At 39.3% G+C, this 22811-nt stretch overlaps 1 protein-coding gene across 4 annotated transcripts; it reads left to right on the top strand.

The window, feature by feature from the left end:
- Positions 1-3322: 3322 nt before the first annotated feature.
- Positions 3323-21748, top strand: SRSF12 (serine and arginine rich splicing factor 12). Of its 4 annotated transcripts, none has more exons than XM_070559161.1 (5): positions 3323-3605; positions 11693-11787; positions 13123-13236; positions 13403-13544; positions 18741-21748. In XM_070559161.1, the coding sequence occupies exons 1-5, from the start codon at positions 3541-3543 to the stop codon at positions 19108-19110; spliced, it is 786 nt and encodes a 261-aa protein (XP_070415262.1). In that variant the 5' UTR covers positions 3323-3540; the 3' UTR covers positions 19111-21748. The 4 variants fall into 4 exon arrangements, with proteins under 4 accessions (XP_070415262.1, XP_070415263.1, XP_070415261.1 ...); XM_070559162.1 differs by having other exon boundaries at positions 3406-3605; positions 11693-11816; positions 13125-13236; positions 18741-21031; XM_070559160.1 differs by lacking the exons at positions 3323-3605; positions 11693-11787 and adding an exon at positions 12130-12268 and having other exon boundaries at positions 13113-13236.
- Positions 21749-22811: the final 1063 nt, after the last annotated feature.

Genomic DNA, 22811 nt, shown 5'->3' with positions numbered 1-22811 from the left:
CGAGTGGTTAAGTTCGCGCGCTCCATTGCACCCGGCCCAGTGTTTCGTTGGTTCGAATCCTGGGCGCGGAAATGGCACTGCTCATCAAACCACGCTGAGGCAGCGTCCCACATGCCACAACTAGAAGGACCCACAACGAAAGAATATACCACTATGTACTGGGGGGCTTTGGGGAGAAAAAGGAAAAAAATAAAATCTTTAAAAAAAAACAAAAACACTTGTCAGATTTTGCCAATGGTATACTCCTTGGGAATCCTCTGGCAATTTAGAGAGAACATTAACTCTCCAAGCCTGTTGGGTACCATTTGGTTCCTTAAAGCTACGATTCATTAAAGTGATGCTCTTACTAAATGGCACCCAGCTAAGTTCTAGGACTTAGGGCAAATATGGATATGTTTGTGAGACCGGCGACAGGCAGGGTATTTGGTCTTGACTTAAGCCTTTTCCCTACTTCTTTAAGAGTACCCCAAAATGCCAAGGGGAAGGTAAGGTACAGCTTCATTAGTTACTCATCTCAAGTGGTTTAAGGACCTGGTCAAGACACTGGCTAAACCTAGCATTGTTTAACGTTCTTCAGTTGTCCATGCCTGACGATGTTCCTCCCCGGGCCTTCCAGCTAGAAAGCGTTTTACCTACACTTCTATATGCTTACTTGCCTCAAGTCATATTTGGAAATAAAAAGCACACTTTTTTTTTTTTGAGGAAGATTAGCCCTGAGCTAACTGCTGCCAATCCTCCTCTTTTTGCTGAGGAAGACTGGCCCTGAGCTAACATCCATGCCCATCTTCCTCTACTTTATATGTGGGATGCCTACCACAGCATGGTGTGCCAAGCAGTGCCATGTCCACACCCGGGATCCGAACCGGCGAACCAGGGGCCGCAGAGAAGCGGAATGTGTGAACTTAACTGCTGCACCTCCGAGCCGGCCCAAAAGTATACATTTTTGTGCAACATAAATAATTATGGCTCCACAACTTATTTATTATTTTAAATAAAAATTTTATACATTAAGGTGTATAACGATGATTTGATATACACACACATAGCGAAATGATTACTACAGTCAAGCTAATTAACATATCCATCTCCTCCCATAATTACCCTTTCCACAACTTATTTCAAATCAATTCCAGCTACCTTTAAATGGAACCTCCTTTCACAGTTTAAGACCCTCTCCTCAGATACATCCATCAACAGAAACAGAAAAAAACCCACTCCTCATCCACACGGTCTTTGCACATACTCCTGCAAAAGATTTTTTTCAAACTGTGAAGAACTTTGCAGGGTTTTTCCAATTATAAAGAGCATTTTAAAAATAATCAGACAGTACTAAAGAAGAAGTAAAAAAGAAGAGTGTAATGCCTCCACCCTAGAAAAAATTCTATTTCTACATGAACATACAAAACATATATATTTAGCTAAAAAGGCTCATAGTTTACATGAAGTCTAGTGAATTTTTACCTCACTTACTATGTCAGGGAATAGGTTTATTAATAACTCTCATTTCCTACCAAGTCAAGTGTCTTTTCTCGGTAAGATCAGTGTAGTGGGTTGAATGGTGGCCCCAGAAAAGATATGTCCAAGTCCTAAGCCCCCACATATGACCTTGGTTGGAAAAAGGGTCTTTGCAGACACACTTAAGGATCTTGAGATGAGATCACCCTGGATTACCTGGGTGGGCCCTAAGTCCAGTGACAAATGTCCCTATAAGATACAGAGAGGATAAGGCAGAGATTGGAGGTATGCAGCCACAAGCCAAGGAATGCCTGGAGACTGGATGCAGCAAGGAAGGACTCCCCACCCTGTGCCTTGACAGGGAGCCTGGCCCTGTCAACACCTTGATTTCAGACTTCTGTCCTCCAGGACTGTGAGAGAATAAATTTCTGTCACTTTGACCCACTGAATCTGTGGTAATTCGTTATGACAGTCCCAGCAAACCAATACAGTCAGCATTCCAAACTTATCTACTACAAACTCAGCTGCTCTCCAGCCTCACTTTCCTGTTCTTCTCCAGCTTTACACTCCTATTTGCCTCCTTTCATTTCCTATATTGCCTCAAAGCCTTTGCACATGCTGTTCCAGTGCATGGATTGCTCTTCTTCATTCTTCAATCTCTCTCCAAGACTTCTTCAGAGAAAAGCTCTGCTTCCCCACCCCGGTGAGGTCCCCTCTCAGCAGGCCATAGCTCTTTTCATAGGCCTTATCATAGTTTGTATCTTTATTGGTGTGATTATTAGATTCCACCTCCCTACCAAATAGTAAGCTCCATGAGAATATGAATCCTGCCTGCTCCCCATTATATTCCTAGTCTAGCCCTGCACCTGCTGTGCCATAGCAATTCTTTTTGAATGAACGGCCACTGTTCCAGAAGCATCTGCAGACCTTGGGAAACTCTCACAGCCTTTGAGATGGCTGTGGGCTAGGTAGGGTGATCATATTATTTGTCCTCCAAAATTACCCACTTCTGAGAGTGAAAAGGGTTGCTATTAATAATTACAAGTTACCTGGTTACAGTCCTGGGTAACAGGCTGTGCCGACCACAGGAGCAAACGTGAAGGCAGGAGGATTACTAGAAAGGGCTGGGCTACCACATTTTGGAGCGAGGGGGAGAGGATAATTTAAATTTGCTTAATTGCCACTGCATTTTCATTGCTTCTACATCATGTATCTTTGTGTTCTTTCATTTGTCGGTCCCTCTCTCTAACATGTAAGCTGTACGAGGGCTGGGACTTCCACACCTACAACAGTTCCTGCTGCATAGCAGGCCCTCAACAAACATGTGAATGAATGTGCTCACAGAGGAATAGTATGCCTAAGCGAATAATGAATGAAGAATCAAAATGCTAAAAAAAAAAATAATAAAAACCCGAAGAGCCTAATAAAGCTCAACACTAAAGGAACAGTAGGCGGAACAACTGCCAAGGTCTTGGGCTGAGGACGCAGGGATGAAGGCCCAGTGGCCGTGGGGCTGCTGCGCGGTGGAACGCCGGCTTCACCTCCGCCCACCCCGCTCTCAACACCCGCTCTCCGGTCCTCTCCAACTCCGGCGCACTGCCTCAGCCCCGGGCCCAGTCTGGCCTCAGCCGCCGCCTCCCTGGACCCCTCGAAGCCGGGACCCACACCGCCCTCTTCCCAGATCCTCCAGACCTGAGCCTCCCGCGCCGCCCCCTTCTCAGATCCCGGGGTATCTGGGCCTCCTGCGCCGCCCCCTCCCCGGATCCCTGCGCATCCCGGCCCCGCCCCCTCCCCGGATCCTGGCGGACCCCCGCCCTAGGGCCCCGCGGCCCCGCCCCCTCCCCGTCCCCTCGGCCGCGGCCCCGCCCCCGCCGCCGCCCCGTTGGGTCCGCGCGGACAGGCTCCCGCCTCTCAGCGCCCCCTCCCCCGCGCCCGCCTCTGCGGCTGCGCGCTGGCGGGGCCGAGGCCGAGGGGAGGGGGTCGCGCCGGGGGCCCGCGGAGCTGCGGCGGCGGCGGCGGCGGCGGCGAGAGGCAGAGCGAGCCCGGCGGCCGCGGGCAGACCCGGAGGGAACGGAGGAAGCGGTCATGTCTCGCTACACGAGGCCCCCCAACACCTCCCTGTTCGTCAGGAACGTCGCGGACGCCACCAGGTGAGCGGCGGGGACGGCCCGGGCTGGGGCGCGGGGGAGGGGCGGGGTAACGGCCGCGGAGCGGAGCGGGCGGCGGCCTGCGGTCGGCCCGGCCCCTCCCCGCCGCCCGGCCGGGCCCGGCCCGCGCTTCCCGCCGAGGCGCCCTGCCGGGGGCGGCGCCAGCCCGCGGGCTCCTCGGGGCCTGGGCGGGACTCGCGCCTCCGCCCTCCCGGCCGGCGTTCCGCCCCGGCGCCGACGCGCGTCCGGGCCCGGCGCCGCTCCCGGCGGGCCGGTGCCGGTCCCCCCGCCGGAGCGCAGGCTGCCCCTCTCCCGGTAGCCGGGGTCCCTCCCCGCCTGTGGCCCGGAGTGTCCCCGCGCGGCCGGGGGCTCGCTCTCAGCCCTTTGTCGCCGTGCCCCGAGAAAGCCGCGCGGCCGACCCCCGGATGGAGAGGCTTGGGGGCTGGTGCGCGAGCATCACAAAATGATGCGTGCCTGGGGCCTTCCAGTTTCCTCCCCTTCTGCCCGCTCCACGCGCAGACGGGCTGATTGCATTTTATTCCTTACACGATTTTATTCTGTATACAAAGGGTAACTTCAGTGAAAGAGATTTCTCTGGTTTTCTTTAAAGTTCTGAGTACGATATAAACACCCATTATAACGGTCTGGATGGACTTTCCCTGGTCGATTCTGATGCTCGCAGTCCCTCCCCCGCTCTTTTGAGAGTTGTGTCTGCACACTGTCAAACCCTGCATCTTAAAGAATGATTTCTTCATATAGCACTTTCTCCCTTAATAAAAGCCAGAAGGAATGGGGAGGGGGGCAATATTAATAGACATTTTCATTGTTCTGGACGTACTTAATTTACCCAGCCCCCCAACCTTTATAGGTATGCAGTGTTCTCATATTGTACATAACGGAATGCTGAAGCTCAGTTTTAATGACCTGTTGTCTGGGACTTCAAAGCTACAAATATATTGCACTATGCCCTAGACTCCAGAGCCATCTGGAGTAATCCTCATAATTTACTTTTGAAGAGTAAATGTTAAGTATTTTTTAAATTTGATTCCTACAATCATATGTCACAACTATAGACTGTAAGTTAATATACCTTAGTTAAAGTCTAAAAGATGCCTGTGTTTACAGTTCTTCTCGCAACCTGTTTATCAATACATTACATATGAAACAAGCAAAGTTTCTAATTCCGATAGAGTTAAAAAAAAATTCCCGCAGTTAACTAGACCGCTTGAATACTGAATAAGCATCAAGCTTCTCCCGTGTGTCTACCAAAAAATGAGAAGTTTCCAATTCTATTGGCCGGGGCCAGCCGTGGTAACATGAGTGAGTGAAATTGTCAGGTTTCAAGGCAGAGTAGGATGGTAGGGACTGTAGGAAATAGAAGCGAATGTGTGCCATCAAAAAGGGACAGCAGCTGCTACTAAGCTCCAGCTGATAACTACTGTGTAGACATTTGGACTTGTTGCCACGTCTTCCTAACTTTCAAAAGAAGTCAGAAACCTGCATTTTTTGTGTGTTAACTCTCTCAGTTTCAAAATGTTGGCATTTATTAAATTGAATCATGAAATTCCTATTTTTGTATATTTAAAGGCTGTAAAATATTGGCAGTTTCAACACTTTTTTTTTAAAGTTTAAACATTGTGCAGGCCAAATAAAACGTGTGGGTGACTCATGACCTCTGATCTAGATAATCCACCACTGAGTAGTCAAGACTGATAATTGAGATTTATTGATTTCCTTTTCCATTTTTTCTGCCACTTCCACTGGGGACAATCAGAATCTAGGAGGTGTGTATTAATTAAGTAATAATAATCATAAACATCTTTTGAGTACTCACTATGTTCCAGGCACTGTCCGAAAAACTTTATTTACATGTATTATCATTAAGTTTTCACAATAACTCTGTAATGTATGTTCTTTATTAATTATATTTTACAGATAAGAAACGGAGGCTTAGAGAGATTAACTATGTTGCCTTAGATTGCACAGCTGCTGAGTAGTGTTATGAAGTGGAATCATCACATGTAACCTGTAGTAATAGCTTGTTTGTCCAAGGTGGCGTACAGTGTGAGTTAACTAGCGATGTGACACCTAGACACATTTTCAATTAGCTTTCACCTTTGCTATTCTTAGAAAGAAAATCATTGGGATAAATGTTAAAATGAAAGAAACAGGGCATAATATTATATATAGAGAGAGTATGATTTCAATTATATAAAAAATGAAGAAAGGAAAAACTACATATAGAAAATGAGCCTGGAAAGAAATCCTTTTGCATGTTTTTTTTCCTGTTTTCAAATTTTATTTGATAAGAATGTTGGTTTTATAACAAAGCCCAATTTTATTTAAAATGTTTCTTTGAAGTGGCCATTTTAATATATACTATTAAAGCACAAGCCATTATGGGTTAGCATAAAATTTGATAGGAACGAAATTGAACACAAGAAGTAAAGAAAGATTTAAAAATACATTTTAAAATTTTGTATTTTGTGTTGTTTCTTTTCACAACAGGATGTGGATCAGGAAGAATATTAATTTTAGTATCTTTGCTTTTTTACTGTGTAGAAGAGTAATTTTTAAAAAATGTCAGATAGAGTTTCCTAATGGAACAAAGTAATGTCCAAATCCCAAACATAACATTCCCATTTTGATGCATAACATGATGTTAGATTGGGAAGCAATGATCCAGTACCTCTCTTGGACATACTTAGTAGCATCCTTTGGTTACAGTGCATATGAGCCTATTTGTTTTGATGGTGATGTGGAAAAAGCACTAAACATAATTCAGCAACGTTCTTGATAAAAAGTCTTAGCAAACTAGGAATAGAAGGGAACTTCCTCAGCCTAATAAAGGGCATCTATGAAAAACCTATAGCTAATGACATGCCTAATAGTGAAAACTGAATACTTTCTCCCTAAGTTCAGAGCAAGGCAAGGATGCCCACTCGCAACAACCTCCATCCAACATTTTATTGCAGGTCCTAAGCAGTGCAACAAGGCAAGGAAAATAAATAAAAGACAAAAATTGGAAAGGTAGAAGTAAAACTTGTCCCTTTTCATAGGTGACATGTTTGTTTACATAGAAAACAGTAAAGAATTAACAGCAAAACTACAGTAACTAATAATGAGTTTTAGTAAGTTGTCAGGATACAAAGTAAACTTACAAAAATTCTATTTCTGTATATTAACAGCAAATAATTGAAAATAAATTAAAAAACAATTCCATTTACCTTAGCATCAGAAAATATAATTAGGAATAAGTTTAACCAAAAACCAAAACCAGAACCCTTTGCATTGAAAACTACAACATATTGCCAAGAAAAATTAAAGACCGACATAGATTGATAGATATACCATGTTCTTGGATTGGAAGGCAAGATATTATTGTTATCACTTGTCTCCCAAATTGATTATATTCTAGATTGAAGGCATTCCTGGTCAAAAGCTTTTTAAAAAATAGAAATTGACAAGTTAGTTTTAAAATAGGTTGCTATGCCAAGGATCTGGAATAGCCAAATCATCTTGAAAAGGTTCACTAAGCTAGAAGACTGATGCTACCTGACTTCAAGACTTCCTAAAAAGATACAGGAATCAAGACAGTGTGGTACTGGCCTCAGGATAGCAAATAGATCAATAGGACAGAATAGAGTCCATAAATAATCCACACTTACACAGTCAGTTGATTTTTGACAAAGGCACCAAAGCAATCCAGTGGAGAAAGGGAACTCTTTTCAACAAATAGTACTATAACTACTGGATATCCATACAGTAGAGATTAAAAAAAATGAACTGCAACCTCTACCTCATATCATAGTTTTTGAGCTGGATCATCAATTGAAATGTAAAAGATAAAACTATAATGCTTTTAGAAGAAAACAGAGGAAAATATCTTCATGACCTGGGAATAGGCAAAGATTTCTTACAGGACAAAGAAAGCAGTTACCATAAAAGAAAATATTGATAATTAGATTCACCAAAATTAAAATTTTTGTTCATTAAAAAAATACCATTGGGGCTGGCCCTGTGACTGTTTAAGTTTGCACACTTTGCTTCGGCAGCCCAGGGTTTTGCTGATTCAGATCCTAGATGCAGACCTGGCACCACTCATCAAGCCATGCTGAGGGATCGTCCCACATAGCAAAGCCAGAAGGACCTACAACTGGAATATACAACTATGTACTGGGGGGCTTTGGGGAGAAGAAGGGGAAAAAAAAAAGAAGATTGGCAACAGATGTTAGCTAATCTTAAAAAAAAAAAACAGAAAAAAAGATACCGTTAAGAAAGTAAATAGGCTGCCACAGACCCGGAGAAAATATTCACAAAATATATATCTGACGAAGGACTTTTTTTTCCCTAATATATAAAGAACTTTCACAGTTCTAATAAAAATACGAAGATTATTATTAAAAATGAGCAAAAACTCACACTTCACAAAGAAAATGTATGAATGACCAATTAGCACATGAAAAAGTGCTCAGCATCATTTGTCATTAGGGAAATGCAAATTCAAACCATGGTGAGATTCTACTTAACACGCACTCCAATGGATGAAATTTAAAAGACTGAGTACCAAATGCTGACAAAGATTGGCACAAGGGAAACTGTTATATGTTGTTGGTAGGAGTATAAAATGGTACAGTCGCTTTGCAGAACTGTTTGGCAGTTTCATAAAAGTTAAATATATAAATCCTCTTTAACCCAGAAATTCTACACCTAGGTTTTAAGACAAATAACCCATAAGCATGAGAAGGTATTGCATCTCACTGGTCATTAGGTAAATTAAAATTAAAACGACAATGAGATGCACATTCACTTTATTGTTTGTTTCTGTTATTTCTTTCAGAATAGCAAGGATTAAAAGCTGTTAGTGAGGAGGAATTCTCATGCCTGTTTTGAGGAGTATAAGTTGATTGGGCCACTTTGGAGAACAGGTAGTGAGGCTGAAGATATGCATACTCACCAGCCCACCGGTTGCATTGCTAGTGGTACATGCCAGAGAACGCCGACACAGCTCTAGTGAGCATGTGTAGCATGATGTAGACTGCCACACAGTTTGCAATTTAAAAAAAATGAAGCATCTTAAATGTTCATCCACAGAAGGAGGGATGAATAAATTGTGGTTTATTCATAACAATATCGATACAGAGTTAAAATAGGTGAACTAGAGCTACGTGGGGAAGTCTCAAGGGAGGAAAAGGCAAGGTGCAAAATTATACAAACAGTCTGATACCATTTATATAAAATTTGGTGTATGTATAAAAACATTTACGATATATGCATTTACAGTAAAAATGCAAATTTATGCAGAGGACTGATGAACACCAATGATTGTTTCCAAGGTAGAAGGCTATGTGTCATTTCTGAAAAAAATTACTAAAAATTATGGCAAATATTGAGATATAATAAATCTTGGTGGGTACATGAGTATTGGTTTTAGTATCCTCTATACTTTTCTGAGTGTCAAAATAGATCACACCAAAAATACAAAAATAACTGAAAACAAAACAACAGGTAACAGGTGAAGGAGTGGAGACAACGAATGGGAGCTAGCTCTTTTTGAGAAAGTTTGTTCCTTCAGACTCCTGTCACCCTTGTCTTCTGGGACTCCAAGCCTCGTGACACACATTGCTCTAGTGTCTAGGATTCTTTTCCTGTTGGTCACTCACATTTGTTTAATGAGATTGGTTGCCTCAGAAGACATTCATTTAGATTCTTGGTTTGCTACTGGCTTTGTACCTCGGGCCAAGGTAACTTCTCTCACTCTTAGTTTCCTTGACTACTAAATAGTAACAGTAATGTGTTCTTCACTGGTTAATACAGCAAATATATATTGAGTACTTACTGTGTGCCAAGCAACTGTGCTAGATACTGAGATACACTGGTGACAACACCTGACTTAAAAGTCATTCTCAACCCTGAGTCTCACAATTGCCTATCAAACCTTTAACAGAACATAACGGGGTCACCAGTCCAGGGTTAACGCATCAGGCTGGAGTGCCTGTTTTTGTAACATTGCCTCACAGATGGTTCCAATATTCAGGAATGGTTGAGAACCTTTACCCTGTAGTCTATGGTTTATGGGAGCAGGAATTGTTTTTTTTCTTGTTCTCCACCATATCTTTAGAGCCTGGCACAGTGTAGGTGCACAGTAAGTATTTGTTGAATGAATAAATGAAAGAAAAAGACGTTGTCACTGCCCTCTAAAGCTAATAGTCTCTCAGGAAAGGCAGACAACAAAACGAAATAATGAATATTAAATGAAATAAAATAATAAAAATATAATGTATGTCATAATATCGATTGCACTTCTTGGCATATAGTGGATACTTAATCAGTGTTAGTTGAATCTTTATATAATAACTACTAAATCCATATCTCTAGCTTTAATCACTGACTTCTAGTCTTGAAAGTTAAATTAATGTAATTGTATAGTCACAGTTTTCAGTTGCTGACAGAACTCTTATGGACGTTCCACCATCATCTCAAATTTGGCATTTCTAAACCTGAAAGCTGCTGCTTTTGCCTCTCTCCTCCCTCTTCAATCTAGATCTCTTCTCCAGCTATCTCACTTTTGTCACTGACACCATCTTTCTTCCATTTGCCCAAGCTACAAGCTTTGCAGTCCCCTTTGAGTCTTTTTTCTGCATGTTTCGAAGTACTCTTATTTCTTTGGAGCCATGTTTTGTGCTCATAGCTTCTCTATGAGCTCCATTCTCTAAGATCTCTATGAGGCAATAGGGTAGTGGTTGAGAACACAGACTAGTGTCAGACTGTGGGAGTTTGATTCCAGGTCTGTCACTTGCTGGCTTGGTGACTTTAGGTGAGTTTGTCCTTCTGTGCCCTTATCTGTAAACAATCATAGGGTGGTTGTGAGAATTAAGTGGTCTTTTTTTGGTGAGGAAGATTGACCCTGAGCTAACATCCGTTTCCAGTATTCCTCTTTTTTTCTTGTTATGTGGGCCACTGCCACAGCATGGCTGCTAACAGACAAGTGGTATAGATCCTTGCCCAGGAACTGAACCCAGGCCGCCAAAGCAGAGCGCACTGAACTTAAATCACTGGGCCATCAGGGCTGGTGCAGAATTAAGCGGTCTTAAGATGAACAGTGGCTGGCACATAAATGCACTGTGACTGTCAGCTGTTAATGCTATGTATTTTGTCTCTTCAGTTAAATTGTAGCTCCATGAAGACAAATATGCCGTGTATTTCTTCAGTAGCCCCTCTTTAGTACCTATCACAGTAGAAGGCATACAGGAGGCTCAGAAATCCTTGTCAAATTTGAGGGTCCTGCCTGGTGGCGCAGTGGTTAAGTTCATGTGCTCTGCTTAGGTGGCCTGAGGTTCGCCAGTTTGGATCTTGGGCACAGACCTACACACTGCTTATCAAGCCATGCTGTGGCAGGCATCCCACATATAGAGTAGAGGAAGGTGGGCACAGATGTTAGCTCAGGGCCAATCTTCCTCAGCACAAAGGGGAGGATTGGCAGCGGATGTTAGCTCAGGGCTGGTCTTCCTTGAAAAAAAATCCTTGTCAAATTTGAGAATATGGTAGTTATTTTGCTGTATGTTTAATAGTGTAAACATCCATTTTTCTTTAAAGCCTGAGAAATAATTTTAGAACTTCCTTAGAATCTAATTCTTGCTCTCTGAAAACAATTAACATAAATGTGAAATTACAGTGAGGCAAATGAGTGTGTTTTTAATGAAACAGTTAATAATTAGAACTCTTTATATTGAAAATTGGAAAGTCTTATAATAGGAATAAATTTCAAAGGTGTGTGTGCTGGGTCACTGTTTGCCCAACCTCACTAAGCATAACAGCCCCCTGGAGGGCTTGGAAAGATGCGGATCTCCAGCCCCTAATCCCGACCTCTTGAATGAGAATCTCCAAGGGTGAGGCCTGAGAATTTGTTGAGGTTAATTTTTCTTTTTTTCTTCCTTTCTAAACCTTGGGTGATTCTTATGAGAGACAACTTTAGATAATGCTAGTCTAGATAACGTACTTTCTTTTGAAGGTTTCAACTGGATTTCTGTAGGCAAAATATTTTAATCCAGCTGTTCGTATTTCTTTGCCTTATTTCTAAAACGCTTCAGGCCTGAGGACTTGCGCCGTGAGTTTGGTCGATATGGCCCTATAGTAGACGTTTACATCCCACTTGACTTCTACACCCGCCGCCCAAGAGGATTTGCTTATGTCCAATATCCTTTATCTTACCGTGTGCATGTGAATGTACTGCATACATGTGCATATACGTGTGTATGTATTCAGGAGCATATGTTATGAGATTAATATTGCCTAATTAAATGTGTTTATTTCTTTATCTCAGAAAATGTAAAGCAGTCCACAGTAGCTGGCAAGCGCCCCCCAGTTTGAACCAACCTGTTAGCTAGAATCCAAGCATAAACCGAGCAGGCGAGACAAGGCACCTAAAGTTCAAGCATCAAGGAGTAAAGAGGGAGGGTGGACACAGATATAAAGACCTGGAAGAGGGGAAGTCTTTATCAAGAAAGACAAAGCCAACAGCAGGTTGAGACTTCGGCTTTCCTACATTTACTCAGAGTTCCAGAGTCAAAGCCAAGTCTGGTTTTGTTGGTTCTGCGTCTCTTAGAAAGTCCATCTTGCAAGCCTTAAAGAGTAAAGGTCAAGGTTCAAGATCAAGTGACATTGAGGTAATTGCCAAAGTCTCATTTTGTACTGCATTTCTTGAGCTTTTTCTGTTTTCTATTTTTAAAAAGCCAGTGAATAACCACCTGAAATATAGCTATTTAGTCATTTTCTATAGCTTATTTACATTTTAGTTAGGTTTAATATATAATTTTATATAGATTAGGGAGTTTAGTGGGGTATTACAAACCAATATATGTAATTCCAGATGTTCGCAGATTACTTTTATGTTTCTTTTATCATTATATCCCAAGTAATAAAAACATGAAGGTATTTTAAAGCAGTAGCTTCAAAGGTAAATATGGTCATTTTTAAAGAACTAAATCAGTTTTTGAAAATACAATGTTTTAGCTCTTTTGTGTGTGTGCTATTTTGTTTATAATAAATAGTTTCTCCTAAATGTCATAATTAAAAAGGCTTTTAATGAAAGAGTAATTTTAATTTCAGAGTAAAGGCTTCTGCATGCTGACTTTTTCCAGTGAAAAGCCTCATGACTCTTTTACCTGAAAGAAGGGAGAGAGTCCTAACTGGTTTATTTTAGAATAATAGGCAATGTTGGACTTATTTTTTTCTCAAACGTGTTTTAAATTATACATGCATACTGGAACTCACCAGTGTGTGCATTGAAAGTACAGTTTCGTGTTTGTTTCTGTTCTTTTTATTTTTAGATTCCCTCTTCTAAATTATAGTGAGACATAGATTTTCATAATAAAAGTGAAATTTTTTCTGATTATTCATATTATGTTGAGATGTGAGCTTAATAACTTGAACTTGTTTTGCTTAATAATTTCATGTCACATGTAATAATTCTTTAAAAATAATATTTTTACTTGATATCTGATGTTCAAGTATCCTTAACAGCTAGTCATATTTGAAGATGTTCGTGATGCTGAAGATGCTCTTTACAACCTCAATAGAAAGTGGGTATGTGGCCGTCAAATTGAAATACAGTTTGCACAAGGTGATCGCAAAAGTAAGTGTGACTAAACATTAGATCTTGTATATTTAGCAGAATGAGTTTCAGCAATGACAGATTTTTGGTTTTTTATTTAAAATTCTTGCAGAAAACAATACTATTTGAGTGGCTGTTACTGAGGTTTTCAGGTAATGAATTATAAGTCTTGCACTTCATATTTTAGCACCAGGCCAAATGAAATCAAAAGAACGTCACCCGTGTTCTCCAAGTGATCATAGGAGATCAAGAAGCCCCAGCCAAAGGAGAACTCGAAGTAGAAGTTCTTCATGGGGAAGAAATAGGAGGCGGTCTGATAGCCTTAAAGAGTGAGTACAGAATACGAGAGGATTCAAAACTTAATTTTCTACTTTATCTGGAAAACATTTTAAAGAGTTTTTTGATCTGCTCTTCTCTATTTATCATGTATGGTTATTTAACTTGGGTTTATTGGATACCTTCAGTGTTTTTATTTCATGACAGACTTTAACCTTTTTAATAGAAATATAATATATACTGAAGAAAAAACAAAAATAAAAATGTATACTTGACTCATAAGAAATATCACTCATGAAAGAAGGTTGACTAAAATTAGTGTAAGTCAACGTATTTGTAAAAGAGAAGTAATTTTCAAGTATAAATTCCAAGTATGATAGTACTGTAGGAAGAAGAGAAGACGTAAAAATATTAAATCTTTCAGAGAAACATACTTGCAGGTTATCTGTTTTGCTAGCCAGGTGTTTGTTAGAATAATAGTAAATCACAATGGAAATTAATTACTTGGTGAAGCTATTTAAATAATAACTGAAACTTTAAATAATATAACTGAAGTTGTATTAGCATGCCTAAATTCTTAAACATTTGCACTATTTATCTTAGTTTTAATGCTGTAATTTCTTCATAGGCATGTAGAATTTTAAGGTGAATTTTGTTCTTAGCGAATGATCAGCATTTACATTAGCATCCTCTTTCTGTGAGTAATAAAAGAGTTAGCTCTCCCGGACCATTTGTAGTACACCTAAGCTTATATAGTCCCACGTAACTTCAAATCAAAGCTGATCACCGAGGCTGTTCACTTTCAGTCCAATTTCCTCCATTCCTCAACTTTAAGAGCCTAGACCAGAAAATGCCCAGCATAGGGTATATGTACCCAAGTTCCTAGTTCTAAAAACCAGCCTGTGAACTTCATTGGCCTGGCTCCAATGCCTTCAGCCAAATGGAAGGAAAAGATAGGAAGAGAGAACCACGTCTACATTCAGTGACTTTTTAATATCCAAGAATCTTGATTGCTAGAAAATGTGGCCTAGTCAGAGCCCTAGAATCTTACATGTCAGATCAATACCTCTCCTTGGGTGTGAACCAAATGCTTTGATTTTGGCCCATCCACAGGAGGCATGAAGGTGGGTATAAGCCCTAAGCTCCCTTTAATAAGCCATGAGAATCCAGGTCAGGATTGAGCCATTACCAAGATTGGTGAAGAAATACTTAGAAACAGTCATATTATATTCTAGAACTTGATCTTTTTTTATTATATTCTCTCTCTGATAGTGTAAGAATATAAACCTCCTTGCATCTGTGGAGAATAATCCAGTTTGTCCCATGGCTAAGGGAAAGCCATTTTCCCACTGATTGTTATTTAGACTCTGATATATAGTTCTATACTCAAATACAAATCATATTTATAGAACTTAAAACATGGTGAGAGCAAATTAGGACTTTTAACACCTTGTGTATAGGAAAGCTACACCAGTACTAATGGTACTGCTTCTCGCTTCACAGAGGACATGAATAGTGAATAGTGTGTAAGGGAGTGATGTTCAACAGTTCAGATTACTATGAATTTTATATATATATACATCTATACACACACTATCATATACATATATAGCCTATATGTATAACTATACATATATAGATTTGCATAAGTTTAGAATGATGTGGATGGTACATACAAAATGAATGGTTTAGGGGCTGGCCCGGTGGCACAGCGATTAGGTTCTCACGTTCCGCGTTGGTGGCCTGGGGTTCACCGGTTCGGATGCCAGGTGTGGACGTGGCACCGCTTGTCAAACCATGCTGTGGCAGGCATCCCACATATAAAGTAGAGGAAGATGGGCATGGATGTTAGCTCAGGGCCAGTCTTCCTCAGCAAAAAGAGGAGGGTTGGTGGCAGATGTTAGCTCAGGGCTAATCTTCCTTAAAATTAATTAAAAATAAAATAAAATAAAATGAATGGTTTATATATCAAAGATCAAAGTAGATATAATATTCTGCCTAAAGCAGCACTGTCCTAACTTAGTGAGTAATATCCACTGGCCTTGGTGAAAAAGACTTAGTTTGGAAAAGAAAGAAATTGCCCATTTGATTCATTAAAAATCTAAGTTTCCAAATGCATTAGAGCTTTAGTTAACCAGTTTTTCTCCTGATTGATCTAAAAAAGGTGGATATTCACGTCATTTTCTGCCTTCTAGTGGAAGTAAAGTATAATACTTGGCTGGAGAAAAACAAAAAGAATGTCTGTCCACTGTCCCAAATCATCATGGAGTTTCAGGAATAGAGAACCACATCTTCTTGCAAGACAATGCTGTTCTGCTTTGTACTAGTTTTAAGACCATTGCTTAACCTCCCTGACCTCAGTGTTTTCATTTGTAAAATTGTATGTAGAGAATGCAAATCTTACCTAGTTCTCAAGGTATTTGGTAAGGATCAGATTTTGTGTGTGTGTGTATGGATCAGAATATATATAAGCCTAACATATACTACTAGTATATACAGTATATATATTACCTTGGTGTTACCTTGGACCAAAAAGAGGTCTCTTATTTTGCCTTTAGTGGATGTGGAAAAAAACTAGTTTGTTGCTATCACTAGACTATGAACTCTTCAAAGGGCAAGGACTTTTTTCTTATTTGTGCTTATATCCCCCGCACTTAGCGGTAGTCCCTAGCTCATGTTAGGTATTCCATAAACCTTTGTTGAATGTATATGTCAATGAATGTGTGTATATTCCTAAATATTCCTGAAGAATGTTAAAATTGCCCCTTAGCCACCTTTTCTTTAGTCCAAATATAGCATCTTTTTTTTCTGTATTAGATTTTTTTCCCAAGGACAATTTTCCCATTTTGTTTTCTACAACTATCTACAACAAGAATGAAATTTAATAATTTCTAAAAGGCTGTGCTTTTATTCCAGAATCTATTCCAGATCAATGTATTTATACTTTCCATTGCTCTTTATTCCTTTCTGTAGTACCATGCTTGTATCTGGGATTATTTTCCTTCAGCCTGAAGAATTTTTAGTATTTCTTATAGTACAGGTCTGCTGGCAATGAATTCTCTCAGCTCTTGTTTATCTTCATTTTATATTCATTTTTGAAGGCTGTTTTTGCTGGGGATAGCATTCTAGGTTGGCAGGGACATTTTCTTTCTTTCTTTAACTATATCATTCCGTTGTTCTTCTGATATCCATAGTCAGGTGTCAGTCTTAGTGTTGCTCCTTTGGAGGTAATGTGTCCTATTCTTTAGCAGATTTTCAGATTTTTCTCTTTGACTTTGGTTTTCAGCACTTTGCCCATGATATGCCTAGTGTAGTTTTCTTTGTATTTATCCTACCTGAGGTTTACTGAGCTTCTTGAAATTGTGAGTTGATGTCTTTTGTTAGTTTTGGAAAATTCTGGGCCATTATCTCTTCAAATATTGCTTCTACCTCATTCACTTTTTCCTTTTGGCCATATGACTATGTGCCACATTTTTCTTATGTTCTATTCTGTATTTCTTAAAATTCCTTTTCTCTCATTGTGTTTCAGTAGAATGTTTTTCTAACAATGTTTTTTTCATTTGAGTTCACTATTGCTTACTTCTGCTGTATCTAGACTGTTGTTAAATCTGTCTAATGACTTTTTAATTTCAAATATCATATATGTTCAGTTCTAAAATGTCCATTTGTTTCTTTTCTTTTTTTTTCCCCCTCCCCAAAGCCCCAGTACATAGTTGTATATTCTAGTTGTGAGTCCTTCTGGTTCTTCTGTGAGCCACTGCCACAGCATGGCTACTGACAGATGAGTGGTGTGGTTCCGCACCTGGGAACCGAAGCTGGGCTGCTGAGGTGGACTGTGCCAAACTTTAACCACTAGGCCGTCAGGGCTGGCTCTCCATTTGTTTCTTTTTATAGATTCCAATATTCTGTTGAAATTCTCCATCTTTTTCATCTGTTTTGTCTATCTTTTCCTCTTATTTTCTTGAACATACTAGTCCTACTAAGTTTTTAAATTCTGTCTGGATAACACCAATAGCTAAATTACTTTGGATCTGTTTCTTAAGTCTTTTATTTTCCTTAGTTTTCAGTCACTTGCCTATTTTTCACATACCTCATAATTTTTGTAATGGATGTACGTGGACGTTGTCGATGAAAAATTACAAAGGCCTTGGATGATATTCTCCAAAGAAAGTTGTCTTCTTCTGGCAGGCAGAGTATTGGCAGGTCACCTTGGTCCTGTCAGGACTTGGTTTGAGACCTTGTTAAGGCTGATCCAAGTCAGCTTTACTCTTACTCCTAAGGCATGGCTCTTACCTGTAGGATATGGCCCTTTTGGGTTCTTAATTGAAAGCTTGGTTGTTACTAAGGCTCCTTGACCTTTTGGAGGTTGACCTCTGGCATTTCTCCCCAGCACTGTGTGTCTGATCAGATTTCAGCTCAGTTCTTGAATCTTCCAGCTGCTGTTTTTTGCTGATCTCTTGGAGTCTCATCCTCTGCATGCACAGCTTAGAAGATGGCCAGTGACCTGAGGAGTATTCGTAGGCAGTTTTTAGGTTGTTTTTTTTTGTTTACAATTCCCTCATCTCTGGGATTTTGCCTCTCAAGTCCCAGCTAATCTGGTAGCCCTCTGTCTCTTCAGCTTATTCAAATAGCCGTTTTCTGGTTGGGCTCAGTTCTCCCATGCTGGCATTTGGAAAACGTGCTTAGTAAAAGAACCATAGCTTTTAACCCCTCAAGTTCTGCTTGTGTTGGTTATTCTCCAGTGCCTTCAAACAGTTTTTTAAATAAACGTTATCTAGCTTTTTTATGTAGCTGTTTTCTATGGGAAGGTTACTCTGGTACAAGCTGCTCTATCATGGCAGGCTTCAGAAATGCTGCATCTAGGTTTTTGTTTTTATAAGCATTATTTGATAAACTTTAAATAATTTTTTTCTCTCTTTTTTCTTTTTCCTTCAGATTTTCCTACCTCTTAGGAGTTATGTAACGGCCTAAATATGCAGGGCATTTTTCACAACTGACCTATATCATAAGATATGTCTAGCAAAGTAAAAATCTTTTGGTTGAATATTCTAGTATAACATATACTACAAACTTGTTACTTATGTTTGAACCGAAGCATGAATCATAAAATTAGAATTCTTTCTTTTAACTTAGTCAGTAAAAACTTAACCGATGATATGTTAAGTATGTAAGTTCCTGGAAGTGTTGTTTTCTAACCTATTAACTGTTTGTGTGTGAAATATATACTCTAACATTATGGATGTTTGCAGGTCTCGACACAGGCGATTTTCTTACAGCCAGTCTAAATCTCGCTCCAAATCACTACCAAGGCGTTCTACCTCAGCAAGGCAGTCAAGAACTCCAAGAAGGAATTCTGGTTCTAGAGGACGATCAAGGTCAAAGTCCTTACAAAAAAGGTCCAAGTCCATAGGAAAATCACAATCAAGTTCACCTCAAAAGCAGACTAGCTCAGGAACAAAATCAAGATCACATGGAAGACATTCTGACTCCATAGCAAGATCCCCATGTAAATCTCCCAAAGGGTATACCAATTCTGAAACTAAAGCACAGACAGCAAAACATTCTCACTTTCGATCACATTCAAGATCTCGGAGTTATCGTCATAAAAACAGTTGGTGAACAGAACAAAAGAGCGCTACATAGTCTTTCATATAAGTTATTAAACCTCTCATTATGTTAAATAAAAATTCTTCAAGGCTTACAGAAAATGTGAGTTGATATTAGTTACTTTGGGCATGTGCAAGAAATAAAATCTCTCTAGCTTTGGATCAATAAAGATTTGGTCTCAGTTTAAGGGCCCACACCACAAATTATGATGTGTCTAATGTCACCATTTTATGGACCATTTTTTGTTTACATTGTGGCAGAAGGGTACTTTTCAAAGGAAATGGGTAAAATGGAACTAATTTAGAAAATTCTATTTGGATATTAAGTATTAGGAAACTTAATAATACCTTTTACAAAAATATTTTTTACTTTAAAGCACTTTACTTTCATGTAAAAAGTAATTATGACTGTATAATTGCATAGGGCAGGCTTAAACTATTTGACACCTTGTGTCTCTTTTTTTGTCTTCTGTTTAAACACGGGCCAATTCATAGTGGATATTAATTCATATTGCAAAATTATGACATTCCTAAAAGTAGAATTTATATAGAGATCAGGCATTCAAAAGATACATTCTTTGCTGAGCTCAAAAAATGTTTTATTTTTATTAGTGGAATGGTATAGATAAGTTGACATCAAATTGCGTCCTGTACCATGTTCATTCACTTCAGAGTATCCAAAACGTTTTAGAAATACTGAATTTTGGGCCAGCCCCAATGGCCTAGTGGTTAACTTTGGCATGGCCTGGGTTTGGTTCCCCGCCACGGACCTGTACCACTCGTCTGTCAGTGGCCATGCTGTGGTGGCAGCTCACATACAAAAAGAGGAAGATTGGCAGTGGAGGTTAGCTCAGGGCGAATCTTCCTCAGCAAAAAAGAAGAAGAATTTTGAATTGTTTGAGAATACTTCTCTAAAAAATGTGTGCAACACTCACAATCCAAAAATATTCATATTAAGCCTTACACATTTGAAGAGTGTACATTTTGTATAAAAATCATATTTTATACCATTATTTCTACATACTTACCTTTCATCTACTGCTTAATTTTTTCTTTTTAGAGTTCTAGCTCAAGACTTTAAATTGTATAGAGTAAGTCTTACTTTTTGAAAGAGTGTTTAGTACCTTGTATTAAGAAACTCAAGACTACATCCTCAACAAACAACTTTGCAGTATTCAGATTTACATTACACTGCCCTTCATTTTTTTAAACCAAATAGCTTTATTGATATTTATTGCTTTTGTAGTTGTTATAACTGAATTAAAAATGTGTTTGTAGTTTATGTTTTCAGAGGGTTTTGGTAGTATTTGTGATAAAATGGTTTTGCATATGATTATTATAGGGGATATGTTTGTAGAGCTCTACTTGTGTATCTTGTTGAATTATACTGAAAATGAGAAGTTCTCAGCCCATACAGTTAATATTTGTATCTAGAGTGCTTAAGAAAAAGATCTGTCTTATATGTTTAGCTTATAGGAGCCAGTGTTGCTTCTATTTGTTTTGAATACAAATTCCATTTTTCCTTGCATTTTAGATCCTACGTATAAGAAACAACTTTACAGAATAATTTATATGCTGGTAATAATTGGACAAGAACCGTAATTTCATGTATACTGTACTTTCTGAATCAACTTTTCTCTAATCATAGCAAAATTTATTTCAAAATTACAACTCTTTGAACTGTTCAGCTGTAATAAAATTTAGTTATAAAGTTATGTGGCACTATTGAAAATTTAAAGGATAGTCCAAAGGAAGCAAGACAAACGTTAATTATAATTTTTAATATTTTCTGAATAAATGTTTGGGTTCACACACACATATATGCAGTCATTCCAGATACTAACTAGGAATTGAGTATAGTGTCTTTACTCTACATTTAATCCTCATATCTTAGAAAAAGTTACTAAGGTTTCTGAACATGCTTATTCCTTTGATTTACCTCTGATTTGGTTTTCCATTGTAATCTCCAGGCTGCTTAGGATACCTAATGGGTTGGATGGAAAAACTGGAATGATAATAGTTCAAACTCATTTGAGCATTTACTGTGTGCTTGGCACTCCTCTCTGAGTTTTACATTTTTTCACTCATCTGTTTATTCCTGACAACTTTGTGAGGTAAATACTGCTGTAGATGAGATGCAGAGAGATTAAGTGACATGCACAAGGTCACACAGCCATTAGACTTTGGAACTGGAGGGTGGCTGGGCTCCAGACAGCCTCTGCTTGACTCCTCTGCTCTTTTTGGAAGAGAAAAGTCTGACAGATAAATGCTAAACTAAAGTAATGCTTAGAGGGAAAGGAGAGAACAGAATTAGGAAAAGAAATTATTATAGGCTTCAATGAAAATGGGTTCAGTGTGTGAGTGGAAATTGGCAGTTGGGCTGGTACCCTGGAAAATTGTCTCCTGGGTATCTCTCTATTCTAGGGTTCACTTTTGTTATAGAATTGTTTCTTGGACCATTTAAGAGAGGATACTTAGGGTAAGGTGGTTGGTTAATAAAGCAAGTGTTTTAGCTCTCTCTCATCATTTCCTTTAAAGATAATGTATTTACTCAGGTACTTCCCAAGTTTAGTGTTAGGGGTGTTACCTCTCTTTATTCAGGATCATAGATGCTAAGTTAATGTCAGAGGAAATAAAGATGGCCACTACAACTGCTTGTTTTCTTTTTACTCATGAATAATACACAAATAACTTCTGTACAGCAGCTGATGTTTTGCAGGGGCAAACAGATAATGAGGGGATACACTAAGTGTTTTGTTTGGAGCCTAGGATTTAGTGTTGTGCCACTGGGCTCATTTATTTTTAAATATAAATTGTTAACTAATTTCAAGACTTTATATATTACTTGTAGTGTTTGAGATACAGCTATTCTAAGCATTACAAATAATTTCTGCCTTTAATCCCATTGCAAGAGACAAAATTCATCAGAGTGTAAAGAAAGTATTTAGAAATGCTTTTTTAATTTTTCTAAACTATATTAAAAGTTGTAATTTATTATTTAGAGTTAAAATGAAATTGGTTTTCCAAACAGGGTGGCAGAATATTTGAGGTACTTGTACAGATAAATATATGCTACTTATGCAGCATGGTCTCCTGCAGAGGATCTTGGCATCACAGAACCAAAGACTCAGGTTTAGGCCTTGTAGATTTTCAGATAAGTTCATGACTCCCAAGAGTTTAAGGACCCGTGGTTCAGTGAGACACATGGGTTTTGGAGTCAGAACATATATATTTGATTAGAAAACATTTTCAAGTATTAAATGAGGATTATGCACCCTAGCATCTGAATCACTCCCTTGATGAAAATAGGGTATTTAGGATCAGAGCATTAACTCTGGCATTGGTCTGCTAGGTTGATTTAAGCCCTCTGGAAAATTTATATCTTGAACACCTTTAAAAAGATGTTCACAGGGGCTGCCCAGTGGTGTAGTGGTTAAGTTTGTTTGCTCTGTTTTGGCACCTGGGGTTCGCTGGTTCAAATCTTGGGTGTGGACCTACACACCACTCCTCAAGCTGTGCTGTGGCGGCATCCCACATACAAAATGGAGGAAGACTGGCAACAGATGTCTCCTTACCGCCCCCCCCCCCCCCGCCCCCAGTTAATAAAATTAAGTGTAAAGAAAGTCAAAACCCTTTTTAGAAATACAGTGTTCCCTGATGTAAGTGCTAGATATTCCAGGTTGACTCAACTTCTCTCAGGTTAAAACAGTACTT

The sequence above is a fragment of the Equus przewalskii genome, chromosome 9 (genome assembly GCF_037783145.1).
Source record: "Equus przewalskii isolate Varuska chromosome 9, EquPr2, whole genome shotgun sequence".
NCBI lineage: Eukaryota > Metazoa > Chordata > Mammalia > Perissodactyla > Equidae > Equus > Equus przewalskii.
Note: the sequence above shows the minus strand (reverse complement) of the source record. Positions and strands in the feature narration are given on the sequence as shown.

Coding starts and splice junctions, on each gene's coding strand:
- SRSF12 (XM_070559162.1), top strand. CDS start 3,541: ATGTCTCGCTACACGAGGCCCCCCAACACCTCCCTGTTCGTCAGGAAC. Junction 3,606..11,692: donor AACGTCGCGGACGCCACCAG/GTGAGCGGCGGG, acceptor AAAACGCTTCAG/GCCTGAGGACTTGCGCCGTG. Junction 13,545..18,740: donor CGGTCTGATAGCCTTAAAGA/GTGAGTACAGAA, acceptor GGATGTTTGCAG/GTCTCGACACAGGCGATTTT.